This window comes from Pithys albifrons, chromosome 2, assembly GCF_047495875.1.
Source record: "Pithys albifrons albifrons isolate INPA30051 chromosome 2, PitAlb_v1, whole genome shotgun sequence".
NCBI classification, from domain to species: domain Eukaryota; kingdom Metazoa; phylum Chordata; class Aves; order Passeriformes; family Thamnophilidae; genus Pithys; species Pithys albifrons.
In genome coordinates, this window is record NC_092459.1 from 79,755,278 (window position 1) to 79,770,007 (window position 14,730).

A 14,730-nucleotide genomic window follows, 5' to 3' on the forward strand; every position below is an offset into this window, starting at 1 on the left:
TGCTATTGGTGACTGGTGTACTAGATTATTTTTGCCTCTAGCTTTGCACACAAAAATCAATTGAAGTGTGGAAATGAATCTCAGTACAGGAAAGTGAGCCAATACTGTCAGCATAGAATAATTGATGCAGCAGAGGCAATAACAGAACTTTTTCCAGTGAAAAGATATTTATGAAAAAAATGTCATTTCCTATTTCAGTAAAGGTGAGTTAGACTGCAGAAAGACTACGCGAAGTTCCCAGCTCTCAATTACATATTCACACATTTGTAAAGTTCCAGAAACACTTTATTTAAAAATGGAGTTGTAAATGCATATAACAAAATAACATACATAATAAATGTAACAAAAATAAATAAGGAGAACATGTTCATACAAAATAAGAACAGAGTAATGCAAAATGCTTATTACAGAACACAAAGGTATAAATGCCTGAAAGAACACAAACAGAATCTTTTATGAAGAGCCTGCACCTTTAATCCTTCCCAGCCATTTCCTGCTTTCCACTTGAATCTGCAGAAAAAGTATGTTCCCAAGCACTAAACAAAAGAAGGAATTATGGTGATGTTTTGGTACACTTGGATTTCAACATCTAGCTCTAGTTTCCACTTATTTTTGCCCTTCAGCACCTTCAAAAAGTTTTCCTGTAGCCTCTGTAAACCAGTGTCATTCAGGCTTCCACAGGTTAGCTGGAGTAGAGCATATTGAGCCATACATAAAGACTGTTTGTTTTAAATTTTTTTAAAGAAAATACGAAATCCATTATACAACAGATTAGTGGTTTTGTTTTTACAACTCTACAAAAAAAGTTTTTGCATTTTTATTAACTGGTCCAACTTTTACTGATTTCTGAAAGCCTGTACAATTTAAAAGTGTACAGAAAGTATGTTTTTTTAAAAACAAATGCCATATAGGATTATTGCTGAAATATTAAAGACCATTTCATAAAAGCTGCAAAACTGTATCTTTAACCTTAATATATAGAGACTGATGCAAACATAAGAAAATTCCAGTCTATTAGTTACATTTAACAGAAAAAAACATTCCTCCAAATTACAGTGTTCTGGAAATACCAAGTAATTTACTCTCATTTTTATTATTATTTCCGAATGTTAAGTTACTGGGACAACTGATAAGGAAAATAGGCTTATATAGGAAACTTTAAATAGACTTGCTTTTCAGTGGTAAAAGCAAAATGTCCATGTTAGCAGTCATCTTTCAGAATCCTTTTAAATATGTAAGACAGGGACAGCTTTACTAGCAAGACTACGGGAAAATATACAGAAGCAAATAAAATCATTTGCTTGGGAGTGCATCTATCGATCACACAAATCATGACAACTCTACTTCCAAATCCCCTAAAGAAAATTTTACACCTCATGATCATTCCAAATAAACAGTAATTTCTTCTGTAAGCTTACGTTGCATTTGGATTGGTGAGAGCCCATTTGCCTCAATATGCTTTAACATATCCCACATTGCTATATGTTTAAATTTGTTTCCAAGTTTCAACAAACATTAGGACAGAAATGAGATATGAAATACTTCTACTTTCATTAACATCAAAAAGACATTTGGAGAAGATCAAAAAGTGCCAAATAGTCCTTTCAGAAAGTGGATTAAAACACTGTAATGATAATACAAGGACAGTATTACCAGTTTTCTATGTACACCAAAACACTGCTTGCTGTTTAATGATGTCGATATGTTCACCTACCACTCCCAGCAAATCTTAGTGCAAACATAATATGTGAACTTATTTGTAAACCCCAAGACAATTTACGCAGCAACAAAGTTATATAAATCATAGAACTGTTTGAGATTTTCCAGTATATGAGAATGAATGCTTTCTGAAATCTGTCTTACTTTTGCAGTAATGTGTCATTGTAGTCAAAGATAATGTTTCCTATATAAATCATCTAATTCAGAATCAAATGTAACTGTTCAACAGTTCTGTACAAGCTTTAGAGGTGGAAGTCCATTTATTAGAGCAGCTTGGCAAAGAGATTTGGGGGTTTCAATAACATCAAATGTTAGACTGCTTGCATGGCTTTTAAAAAGAAATAAATCTATTAAGGGAAAACTGCTGATATAATAATTCTTTTGCAAAGCACACAACCACAAAGGGCAAACCTGCCACAATCTGCTTTCCTACACTGGTATCTATGCATAACTTTATGATTTAAAAAGGATTTGTGTGACAATCAAAGCATCACAATTAAAGAAAACTGGTTTAATAAAACAACTGCTGTTAGACCAAGCCTTTTCTTTTTAATTATAAAAACCAGTATTATAATTTTTCCTTGATTTCTAAACATTCCACATGAAAGGTTTTTGTATCAAACACTGAGATGTCACTCACGCAGGGTGGCATCTTCCTCTTCCCCATCTGGGTTAAACCTATTGAAATGTATGCTGAAATCTGCCTCGGACTCAGCATTTTCCAATTCAGCTGCAGCAGGGACGGGGGCAGGTCGCACAGCACGAGCCTCGGGCTGGCAGTTTGGCAGTGCTTGAGGGCGGGTACCTTGGGCAACAGGACTGGACTTCAGCTTCGGCTGGGCAGGTAAGACAGGGCTGGCGAATCCCAAGTTGCTCAAAGCATCCAGGGTACCATCAGGGTCAATCATAGTATTAATTGCTAAGCAACAAGAAAAGATGAAAAGGATAGGGAAGAAACCAGAAAAAATATGATCTTCTGTTAGTACAAAAATATGGAAATCCTTTTCTCAACCTTTATTTTTATGATGGCAAGCATGAGTTATTATGTGTGCAACCCATGACAAAGAAGTGGTGTATCCAACATAGATACAACAAACTGATACATAAATTTAAAAGTACTTATATATATTAAAACTTTAGATAAAATGAAACTGCACAAACTAAACAATGCCTGATGTGTGGACAAGAAAGAGAGATGACAAACCATCTACGATGATCTGATAGGGACTGAAAAATGGGATTTTCAATCAGCTTCAGTGGCTTTTTTCCCCTAGTATTACCATTCTATTACGCTTTGTTCTAAGCCATCCCCTGCAAATAACCATAGTTGCTAATTCTGTGAATTGATGAAATTTGTATAAAAGAGCAGTCATGCATCCACACAATGAGAGCAAACTGAAGCACATAGTAACATTTCATTTTATTATACTACTAACGTATTTGTCACATCTAACAGAACTTCTCTTTTTTATTTCCAAACACTGCTGCATACACAAGGAAATGATCTGGCCTTCTTTATTTGTTATGGTCTCTAAATACAATAACATTTGTAATAAATTAACATTTTTTACTTATAGTTGAGGATTAATAAAAACACTAACTTGTTTCTAACGGTGGTTAATGACCCCTCCTGAAAGATTTTTTAAAACATATTTTGCTGTAAATCTGCATACTAAAAATAACAAATACAGGAAATTTACAACTAATATAATAATGATAAGCATGGACCACTGATCCGTTTGACCAGCATAGTTATTATAAAATAAACTAAGTATAAACAATACACAAATAAGACTGCAACCTCTTTTTTAAAAATACTCAGTTTTTAAGTTAATTTTGATAAATGGAATATATATCTAAATAGCAGACCTTACAAGCAAAACATACTTCTTTCCACTTTATATATAAGTTAGAATTTGTGTGTAAAAAGCAAAATAAGTTTTGAAATTTTGTAGTCTGTGGACTCAATAGTTACAATGACTGGATGTTGCAGTGTGAAAGGAGGATGCCAAGAGCTAATTCTAAATTTTTATGTTATTGTAACAGAGACAGCTGTGGGCTTCTTTGAGATTTCCTACAGATTACAGTCTCACTGCAGTCCTTATACTGAACTGTGCTATACGTGAAGGTATTACTGATGTGCAGAGGCTATTTCATGAAGCCTAATCTCAGGATTCTCTATCACCTACTTTTCAATATTTCTATTAAGAATGTTTCACAAATAATTACTTCGGGATTCTCAGGACCATGTAATTCTTAGTTGAGCCTTTCCTCACCCATATAAAAGGATACAATCATTCTTCTGCTTTAAAAAATCCAGTGTTCATTTATCAAATGTGCCAGCAACTATGATAATAATGTATGTAACTGATACTGTGAACATATTTTAATAAATCCCAGTAATTTTATTTCATGGTATAGATATACACATATAGATATATATTAAAAATGTTTTAAGCAAAGAACCGCAGAAGAGAAAATTGAAAAGAAATTTGTACCTTGTAGTTGTTTCTCAACTCGTTTCAGTTCCTGTAGGATTGATGATATTTCCTAAAAAAGAAACAACCATGTTTCATTATGGAAAGAGAGTATCAGTAGTGAACAATCCCTTTTCCCAACCTTTTCAACTGCAATATGCTACTTGGGTTGACCTTCCTGGCATCAAGAACACCCTTGCTGGTGGTGACCCAGCCATGTCCCTCACAGGTCCTGGGTGGCAGCCCTTGAGGCTGGAGAGGCGTGTCCCACTCAGAAATCCAGTGCTCCCCGGCACGGGCTGCCTGCTACTGTCCAGAAAACCCCACTCTGTCCTTTGCTCATCTGTCTGTGGTCAAGCCCAGAAATGGGGCTAAGTAACAGCAGACTTTTAAAGGAAAGCTACAGAATAAACCCAGTAATAAATGGAACTGAGCGACTTACAACCTTGCTCAGATGTGAGTCAGAAAGTAAGATGACTTCATCAGGATTCTGTCTGCAACCACTGGGCCCTGTGCCCATGAAACTGTACAGCACATCAGTGTTGGAGCCTCAGCACTCATTTGCCTTATGGACTTTTCACCACTGTGCTGCACTACTTGTTAACACAGACGTAGCCACAGCAGTGCACTCAGAAACACAGCAATTATTAAATGTACCACATCTTCAACTACGGAATCACAGAATATCCTGAGTTGGAAGGGACACATCAGGATCATCGAGTTCAAGTCCTGGCTCTGCCAAGGACAGCCTCAAGAATCACACCCTGCACCTGAGAGCACTGTCCAAATGCTTCTTGAACCCTGTCAGGCTTGGTGCTGTGACCACTTCCCTGAGTTCCTTTTCCTGGTTGTAGAATTAACATATTTATATTCATATAAATATGTAAATCCTACAGCTGAAGGATTCTACACTGAAGAATAGTGTTAATCCAGCTACTGAGGAGAGCTGTCAGTGGTATTCTGAAGCTGAGAACTTTCAAAGGCACTGATTTCAGAGAACCATTTAACTCATTTTAGGAAGCCATTCTGTACCAAGTACTGTGATTTTCATGGGTGGCAGAGAGATTGAGTATCTCGAATTTTACACAGTCATTATGTTTAAGCAGATTCCATATCTGGGATGGCCACAAATGTTCCAAGGACAAAATAAACATCAGTTACAACTGTCCTCTCTTAGCATTTGATAATGGTCTGTGGTAAAAATAGACACTGGATTTGAACTCTCAAAAAACTGAGCAGAAACTTGACAGTCAGTGCATAGAGAAAAAAACACCCCAAACAATCCACACATTTTCAAACAATGTGAGATGCTTTAACGCATGAAAAAAATTGTAAAACGCTGAACTTAGAAATAAATATACAATTAATCTTTTTTAAAGAATGCATTAAACCTCCATATTTAGGACATTTAGAATTAAACCACTAAACTCAGTGTACTGGACATGGATAAGGGAAACTCCTTGTATTACAACATGTCTAAAATTAGCAACTTCCATGAGGAACTTGCTTAATTAAAACTTAAAAAACCCCTATAAGTGAATCTATTAAATTATAACACTGAGTTACTAATGATTTCTCTTAATAAATATACCATTCTGCAAAAATTATGGACTGTTTTTCATCAGACTTCCAAGAAAAATCAATCTGGAGGAGTTTGAAACTTGAGCTAACAGAGAAGCGCTATCCTGTTCAATGTCAGAGGAAATATATTCACACTTGACTTCTGAGCAGTCCAGTATGAAGTATGCGAGCAGTTTCCCCTCCCACCTTTCCCTCAGAAAAAAAACTTGCCTCTGTAAGCTGACATTCTTAACAACTCGATGTTGCAGATGGGTAACGTAGCTAGAGTCTTCGCCTGCTCTCACATGCAAGGATGTTTTTCAAACCCTACACTGTGTTTAGAAGTAGAGGAGAAGCGAACTAAGAAATCACACGTGTGCTCTGTCCCCTCACACTATCCCACAGTCTGACCATGAAAAGGCCTGAATTAGGCAGGGGTGGAAGACTACATGAATCAGCTTGAGCTGTAGCAGGTACCCTATGGTTATCACTTTCAGACAAAATCAAGAGGATTATTTATCACTGAAGAGTCCTTTTATTGCCATGTGTCTATGGATTATTTTCATCACATGGAGCAAAACACAATTTCTCTAAATATTAATCAGTATGAATAGTATTAAGTGTCATATATTAAGCATTAATGATCAGTAGGTAGTTTTTAGATTGTAAAACAAACAATCTAACATTCAAACTAATGGTTGCTACCTTTTGTTAAACAAACATATTGATGGTCTATATATAGTCTGCATCCCTTTTACTGCATTCTTTATCTGAGAATTTCCCCTGGGCAACTCCTTGTTTCTTTATAAGACAGTAAATCTTAGTAATTATTAAAGCAGATTAGGTTTATTCTTGAAATACACCTGGTGTCTGAATAAAACGTTTCAAAATTTTTGCCCTTATGTCACTGAAAAGAACATGTTCCTCTACTAATTAGATAAGCAGCATAATCAGTCCTAGAAAACTATTCATACCATGCTCGATGTTTTCACAATAGGAACTTCACTTTCAGCTCGCAACTTGTTTTCAATTTCTTCCCAATTTCTGTCTTTGTCCTTAAATAATATTCTAGAAGAAAGAAATTCAAGAACAGCATGTTTAAAATTAAAAAAACCCCACCCCAATTAAAAGTGAAAGATTAGATAACACAATACAAGAAAGCAGCATAGGGAGGACTGAATAGAAGTAAAATCTGCAATACTGAAACCTGACAGAATTCATCCACAGAATTTAAATTTTCAGGGAATCATACAGAGTTTCAGCAAAATCATTCTTACTGACATTAAAACGGCAGTTCTGTAGCTAAATACTTGCTTATAGTGTTGAAAAGACACAGATGATTCTTTTTTTCAGCTCTGAGAAATTTCTTAAAAAATCCAGCTATTTTACTTTAGTCAGAAAACTCCCCTTTAATACTGCATTTTACAACTCCAAAATGTAAGGTAACAAAATACAACTTTTAATTTTTTATTTTATATTAATTTAATAAAAAAGAAACACTTCAGGAAATTGAAAAACACATTTGATAGAAGAAGTTTACATATATATGTTTTGGTAATATGAGTATCACTTGCATTATATGTTTAAAGAAGTCACTTCTATTTGTGAATCCCCAAAGCAGACTGTGAAATTCCCCTTTTTTATTTTTGCTTCCCTTCTTGATAAATAGTTTTTGTTTTCATTGTCTTATCATAAACATAATTTAAACTGTCTACGCTGGCACAATTTGTTAAAAAAAAGAAAAATAAAGGAATGTGCAGATATTTAAGGTATGGTAAGAGATATCATGATGACACAGAGGAGTCCAAATCCACATCTTCTATAATTGGTATTTCAAAGTTAAAAGTTCAAAAACAGCTGCAGTAAAACTGTGAAGCAAACAAACCAACCAATTTCAAATCATGACCAAAAAGCAGCACATTTTAAAGAAGTAATTTGTGTAATTAGGTCTCCGAGGAAATAATTCTAAAGGTGGAAGTTCATGAAATATTGAATCTTACAAAGACTAAGAATTTGAAAGAAAACTGGGAGACTTAGTACTGCATTTCTGTTCATCTTTCTTCAGTTATTTATACCCTATGGAAAATTTTACTCTCTATAATTATCCTGTCAAGAAAGTGTAATTTTGCAAAACAGGTCCCCTGCCTTATTTTATCAGTACACAGATGTCCATAGATAGGCCTTCCAGAAGCTGCTTTAACTCTTGTTCTGTCTTTGAGGTCTTCACTCACTGCTGCAGAATGTGTTTATGTTAGAGATCTCACTGAGAGGAAGTGCTACTTTGATGACACACTGTCATGGGATAGAGACAAATGACCACTTCTGCAAGTGACTTGAGTGTATTCAAATAAGTAAATACATTTCAGGAGTAAACAGTAATACGTACTTTTTCTTGGGGAAGGAAAAAAAAATTAAAATTAATCAATACTGCAGTGAAGAAAACCTGAAACCTTTTATGGTCTCAAGTAGAGTCATTGTCTTTTAACTGTTTATCATCAGAGGTCTGGCAAAAAATTCTTCTACGTTATGGAAGGGAGTGTAAAAGCTTACAAAGACATAAAACTTCAAACTTGGATCCAAGAAGCCCAATTACAAAGGAAAATGTAGGATTTGCCTGTCACTGAGGACTTCAAATAAACACCATTAAAAAAAAAAAAAGAGGAGACATCAAAATCTAGGATCATACATGTATAACACATGTATAACACAAGAAACTTCTGGAAATATTTGGATTCAATAGAGATTCTTATGCAGCTATACTTTCTGTAATTTAATAGCATTTAGATCAAAATGGAAATTAGCACGAACATACAGAATAAGGCTTTATTTAGCAGTAAACAGCACTAGCAGAAAAACTATATAAGCTATTGGGATATTGTGGGCAATGTGTGATTCTTCATTTACCTTCTTGCCATGTTGTTTTAAAATAATTCTATCTTGATGTATTGTGATTAGAGTCTTTGTGTATGTGGTGTTTGCAGTCCTACTCCTTTAGAGATCAGATTAGATAAGGTATTAGGAACAAATTCTTTCCTATGAGGGAGGTGACGTACTCAAACAGGTTGTCCAGAGAAGCTGTGGATGCACAATCCCTGGAAGTGTTCAAGGCCAGGTTGGATGGGGCTTTGAGCAACCTTGTCTGATGGAAAGTATCCTTGCCTATAACAGAGGGGTTGGACCTAAATTATCTTTAAGATCCTTCCTACCCAAACCCTTCTGTGATTCTATAAAAAGACAGAAAAGAAAACAAACTGCTTATCTGTTTCCTGAGAATCCACCACAGTAATTTGTTAGCAAAGAATGGGTTATAGGATACATGGCGAGAATGCTGCAGAATTTAAAATATAATGCACTTTTGTGTATACCAGCAAGTATGAACCTAACTGATCATAGGAAGTAATGGAAAAAAATGATAACAAGGTAACTTAGCAATACCTAACCTATGACCTTATCCTGAAGAAAATTACAAATACAACAAGAAATTGGTGAAAGGAAAGAACCAGGCACTTGAATCTGGTTCCATCTGTACCCCATGATAGTACTTGGGGAAAAAAACCCAGTTTGGCCAGCACTGAGAGGATCTAGATGAGGAATGCAGAGTCAAAAGTGTCTCTCAAACTGGTTTCTTAATATAAGGTAGTAAGGTAGGAACAATGACAGAATTCAATGGAACTTTGGACATTACCTATAAATTAGAAACAGAAATGGCAGTGAGGAAGCAGGAAAGAAACTAGTCAAGCAAAAAAAATATATTTCATTTTGTCCTCCTACTCATTTATTTTCATGATTGACTTTAGCTCATCTTAATTTCTGACAGACCTGCTGGGCAAGGATGACTGCCAATATTTACATTCTTAATACCTTAGCCAAAGGGAAATCAATCTTTTTGTAAAGCTGACTTTTGCAACTAAAATATGACAGAAGGAAATGTGTTCACGATCACAGGAAGTATGTCTTTTCCATTTGGTCCCAGATAGAAAGGATGCAATTTTTTAATATGTGTGATGCAGTTTATAAGGACTGAAATTGCCCTCTATTGTCTGTGCTCTTGGGAAATAGGTTTACACTGGTGAACAAGAAAATTTGAGGAAGGCCTTGTAAAATACAGTCAAGCCTGCTGGCTTATTCTTACTGGTGTCTCTAAAAATTTCTCTTCTCAGGTTCAAGTATTTTGAAAAAAGCCACAACTGCTAGCCTGAGAAAACCTGAAAATTCTCATTGTAACTATTTTGGGCAGAAATTTTAACTGGCTTAACTGCAGTAAAAAGAATAGAAGCACACCAGTTGGCTAAAATAATATAAATATTATATCAAAACAAAGGTAAGGTAAAAATCTGTAACAGGTGCTAACTGCCTTACATGCTCCTTAAAAAAACAATTCTAAAACTAATACTGTTTTTCTGATTCAAAATACTAATGAAATTATGAATAACAAGATGTTATTCAAATCCATTTTGAGCATCAGGAAAAGGAAGTTTTGAACATAGCCCTGAGGAATATGCTTAATAATTCCTTACTAATGAAAGTTTACTGCATTTTTATAGAAATAGGTAATTCCACTTTGTAAATATATATATATAAAATATTTGTACGTATGTTTATATTTATAATATTATACATAAGCACATAATTATTACATTCATTACAATGCTGCTGACTTACCTTTTAAGCTCAGAAAATTAATCAGAAATGTGGAAGCCTTTAATTTAACTTTACCTGTTAGCCACCAATAAAAACAACACACAAAAAGCCTTAGAATAAAAATAATAAGAATGGGTTACAGGCTTTTAATTGATTCTTCACTCAGTGATGTTCTTCCTACTAGAAATAGCAAAACTAGAGATGACAGATAACCTACAGTTTTTATCAATTTATATCGATTTCTTTTCTTCTTCATTTCTATGGTCAAATCTTCTTTGGTATCGCCATGAGAATACAATCTTCAGGTATGTCGGTATTTTGCTGCTTTTACAATTTACATCACCCTATGCTGAAATAAACTTTTGATTTGATGTTTAATCCAATCCAATCATCTAATATTTCAATATCTGACACTTCCTAGACAAACCAAGTAATTACAGACCTAGTATTTTCTCACATTCAAAAATTAATTAATTATGCATGAAGTTCAGCCAAAGTACTTATTTTTAACATTCTGTATTTAAAATTATTAACTGCACAAAGACATGAAGAACATGTGAATGATATGACTCCAAACTTTGCTTTTAGAATTTTCTTTTATTCTTGTCCACCAAAGTGGTCACCAAATGCTTGTACACTCACACAATTAAGTCAAATGGAACTGTTGATAGAGCAACATGTTACCATCTTTGACATGTCTACACTTTCTCTTAGCTACTACGACATTTTATGAAGGAATCTAATTATCTCAGCATGAATATCCAATTAAAAATGACAGGTGGCTACACCCGTTGTTTTATATTAAGAAGTTGATAGTGACCACATTGACTCCAGAGCAAGTTACTTTTTAGAAGGATTTACTGAAACTGTTCATTTGTTTTTTCCTGCGAAAACGTGGAATCCCTGCAACAACTTGGCAAACATATAGGGACCAATTTTACAGTTCAGCAACATTTTAACCCTATCCTTTAGGAAGGAAGTTTTACAAGACTTGAGTACAGGTCATGTATATTTTGCACAGTATCTGCATATGTTGAAACAGCTGCTCTGTTAGCAGTATGATGGATGTTGTTCTGTCCATGCAAACTTGCTGATATCGCCCTTCATATAATGTGAAATAAACAAAAGGAATAATGGAAAAAGTATACATTCCAAATCTTTCTGAATGCTAAAAAAGCCATAGGTAACATTGCTTTATAAAAGACAAGTCACTAGTAAGTACATTTGCTCTGTTTCTATTACAGATGCCTCTTTTACTAGTGGGAATATTGATGAGAGCAGACAGTTTCAGGAATCAGAATAATTTTTAAAAACCCACCTGATTTTTCCAGCTGTTTTGTCTATGGATTGTCTTATCTTGCGAGAAAACTGGAAGACTGAGGACAACAACAAACTATCCCCCATAACCTGCAGTAAGTTTTTAATGAAAAAGTATATTATTAGTTTACTGTGAATTAAATACAAATAACTCCATATATCTTGGTATCTTTAACATTAAAAAAAATCACACTTGTGTTTTAATTAGTATCATATACAATCATATTTGAACATTTTGAAAATTAAATAATATACATTTCTCCCCCAATATTAATGCCACCTCCTACAGGCAGGAAAAAAAGAATAGTGTCTAGAATATTGAGAGGGGAGATAATTGTAAAAGCTTAAAATAGCCATGTTACTAGAGAGAATCCTGTTGTGTACTCACTTCATCTCTGCTCCAGGTCCTTCTCCGGGTGATTGTCGGGGGATCGAGGGCGTCTGTTAGCTGAGGTCTAGCATCACTAGGCCGACCATTGCCCTCTGGGGGTTTGGAATGCACTACTGGAGGGATTTTTCTAAAATTGAGACTTTCATCAAATACTCGGTCCACCAACTGGGGGATAAAAGAAAAATGCAGTTTATGAAATCTATTGAATGCAAAAATCAGATTACTACTTTTCCCTCCTGAAACAGCTTACAAGTTGCCTATCAAATAAAAATCGTTGTGTTGCCTTGTACAGTAAAAAATTACTCATTTCTTATGTAAGAATATCTCGTAAAAAAGAGCTTTGTGTTTTTTTCAAATATTAGACATATGTGGCAAATTTAGACTACAAATGGGTAGGTAACTTAACAGTTACCTATAAACTGGCACTTAATAATGTATTTCTTTCATTAATGAATATGTCTGTGGAATTAAGTAGAGTTCTCTGAAATGCAGGGTATTTTCCAGAATAATCATAGTGTTACAGAAGGACCTGTACTACCTAAAGCAGATACTGCCACCTGCAGCATGTACACAATGTACTATATTTTTTAAAGAAGAAAATAGTTACTTAGTAATATAAAAATGGGAGTGATCTAACTGATTCTGAAAAAAACAAGGACTATATTTTCTTAAAGTTTAGCCATTGTCCATGAGAATTGAAAAAAAAATCTATGTGAGTGCATTTATTTTCCTAACTATCCAACCCAGACTTCTTATTACTGTTTATATCTTTTTTTCCACAGAAAAAGATAGTATTAAACTAATTACAGTAAACTAATGTATTAACCAAACTTTATGCACACAGAAATGAATAAAACACATTTTGAAAGGAATACTATGAAGAAAAAAATGCAGCAAACATTTACAACACATTATCATGAATTGTAACATGGTAGAAAGTGATGATTTAAATTCAGATTAACATGTACCAGCATTAGACCTGTGATGTTTACTAGAACAAGTTAGTCAATATATTCACAGAACAGCACACCAGAGATAGTTAAAAAATATAAGAATTATTAGAAGCATAAGGCAAACTTACTTCAAGGTAGTTTTTGACAATGTTATCAAGAAAGAAAATCTAAAGTTAACACATGGTACCTAAGTATTTCAGTGTTCAGAAAATGGAAGTTTCATGTCACCTGTGAAAAGAGTGACTTTTTTGTTTTTAATACCTATGAAAACAATTATATGTATTTGTGCATACACACTAGTATCTTTAAATGCACTTAGATACTATACAATGGTATCTAAGGCTACAGACAAGCCTGGTTTCTACGTTTTGTGGAAAAAAAGAGACAGACAGATAGTATGCATCTTTGTGACAAGCTGTGTTCATAGAATAACTTCTAGGTTGTTTGTTGAAATGTAAAGGAACTTTAAATAAAAAAAAAAATGTAGAGATCATGCATACGGGTTGAGTGGAAATAACTAAAAAGCTATGCAAAAATGCTAAAAGCAAAAGAAATAAAGAAAAGGAAGAACCTTATGCATTTCTCCATGAAGATCTCCTACCTCTTCTCTAGTGTCTATGGCAGAGCCAGGGGTGGTGGCAGCAGTGCTTACTGTGGTACTGGGGGCAGTGCCTGATGAAGTCACTGAATCTATCTCTCCTGCTACATCGTTGATTTCCCGTGCGATGAGAGCCAGATCTTGACTGATCCTAGTAATAAAGAGAGTGTTACATTCTCCCCTAAAAATACTTTTGGGCCAGTACAGCCCAGCCTGCAGCCTTTGAGGTTTAAAGTTCTAATTCCTTACAACTGTGCTAAGAAAATGTGTATGCCCTTCTAAAATGAAAGTTTATTAGTAGAACCAAAAAAGAAAATTTTAACTGACGCTTTCAACAGTATGCTTTTCTAGAGGAAGAAGGTAGAAGCCAATCTCAAAAGACAGAGCATCCTTGTTTTCTTTCTAGGATTCACAGGCAGAGATGTGTGCAATATGCAGTGTATCTAAGACAGGGGATGCACTCCAAATATGCTGGAAATATTGCACAGATGTGTGTATATGCAGTAAATCTGAAATGTTCAGATTTAATTTATATCTCAGTTTACCTGCTTGCAAAAACACATCTTCAGGACTTCTAATTATCTAGCAGTCCTGCAGCTAGCTCAGAACAAGCTGCTTACATGTCTAAAATTCCAGACTAATATTATAAATCCTCAAATTTAATCAAGACAAGTTTTCCAGTGGGAAAAACAGAACATACTTGTAAAAACCTGGGTATGATAGCACTACAAAAATATATCTAAATTCTCAGCTGAAGTTTCCTTTTCCTTTTTTCTGATCCACCACTCAAAAAAAAATAGCTTTGCTCTGTATTTCATTCAGCACAGCTTGATTAGCTCAGCTTGTGCTACTCCTCCCCAGGACACCCCAAAAGGAGGAGGGAATAAGGAGGAAAAAAAAACAAGCCACAAAGCAAAAGCTAAAAGCCCTTACTAAACTATGGCACCCTGAATTTCCAGCTGGGATCACACAGTTCAGAAGGTCTGGAATTCAGAGCTGGCTGCCAAGTGAGCCCCTTCTCCACACTTCTGCCTCAGAGGACTGCAGGCATAGGAGCCAAGAGTGCTACTCCTG

At 34.8% G+C, this 14,730-nt stretch overlaps 1 protein-coding gene across 7 annotated transcripts in view; it reads right to left on the minus strand.

The window, feature by feature from the left end:
* Window positions 1-269: 269 nt before the first annotated feature.
* The window catches only part of CEP170 (centrosomal protein 170), a 100,573-nt gene continuing 86,112 nt past the window's right edge, over window positions 270-14,730 (minus strand). For 4 of the 7 annotated variants that reach the window (XM_071574919.1, XM_071574912.1, XM_071574887.1 and 1 more), the window contains 6 exons: window positions 13,630-13,807; window positions 12,103-12,270; window positions 11,716-11,804; window positions 6,731-6,824; window positions 4,218-4,269; window positions 270-2,638 (listed from right to left, as the gene is read on the minus strand). In XM_071574919.1, the coding sequence (XP_071431020.1) occupies window positions 2,352-2,638; window positions 4,218-4,269; window positions 6,731-6,824; window positions 11,716-11,804; window positions 12,103-12,270; window positions 13,630-13,807 (868 nt within the window). In that variant the 3' untranslated portion in view covers window positions 270-2,351. Of the gene's footprint in view, window positions 2,639-4,217; window positions 4,270-6,730; window positions 6,825-11,715; window positions 11,805-12,102; window positions 12,271-13,629; window positions 13,808-14,730 lie in introns of those variants that run through there. The other 3 variants (XM_071574904.1, XM_071574895.1, XM_071574936.1) reach the window with 3 other exon arrangements.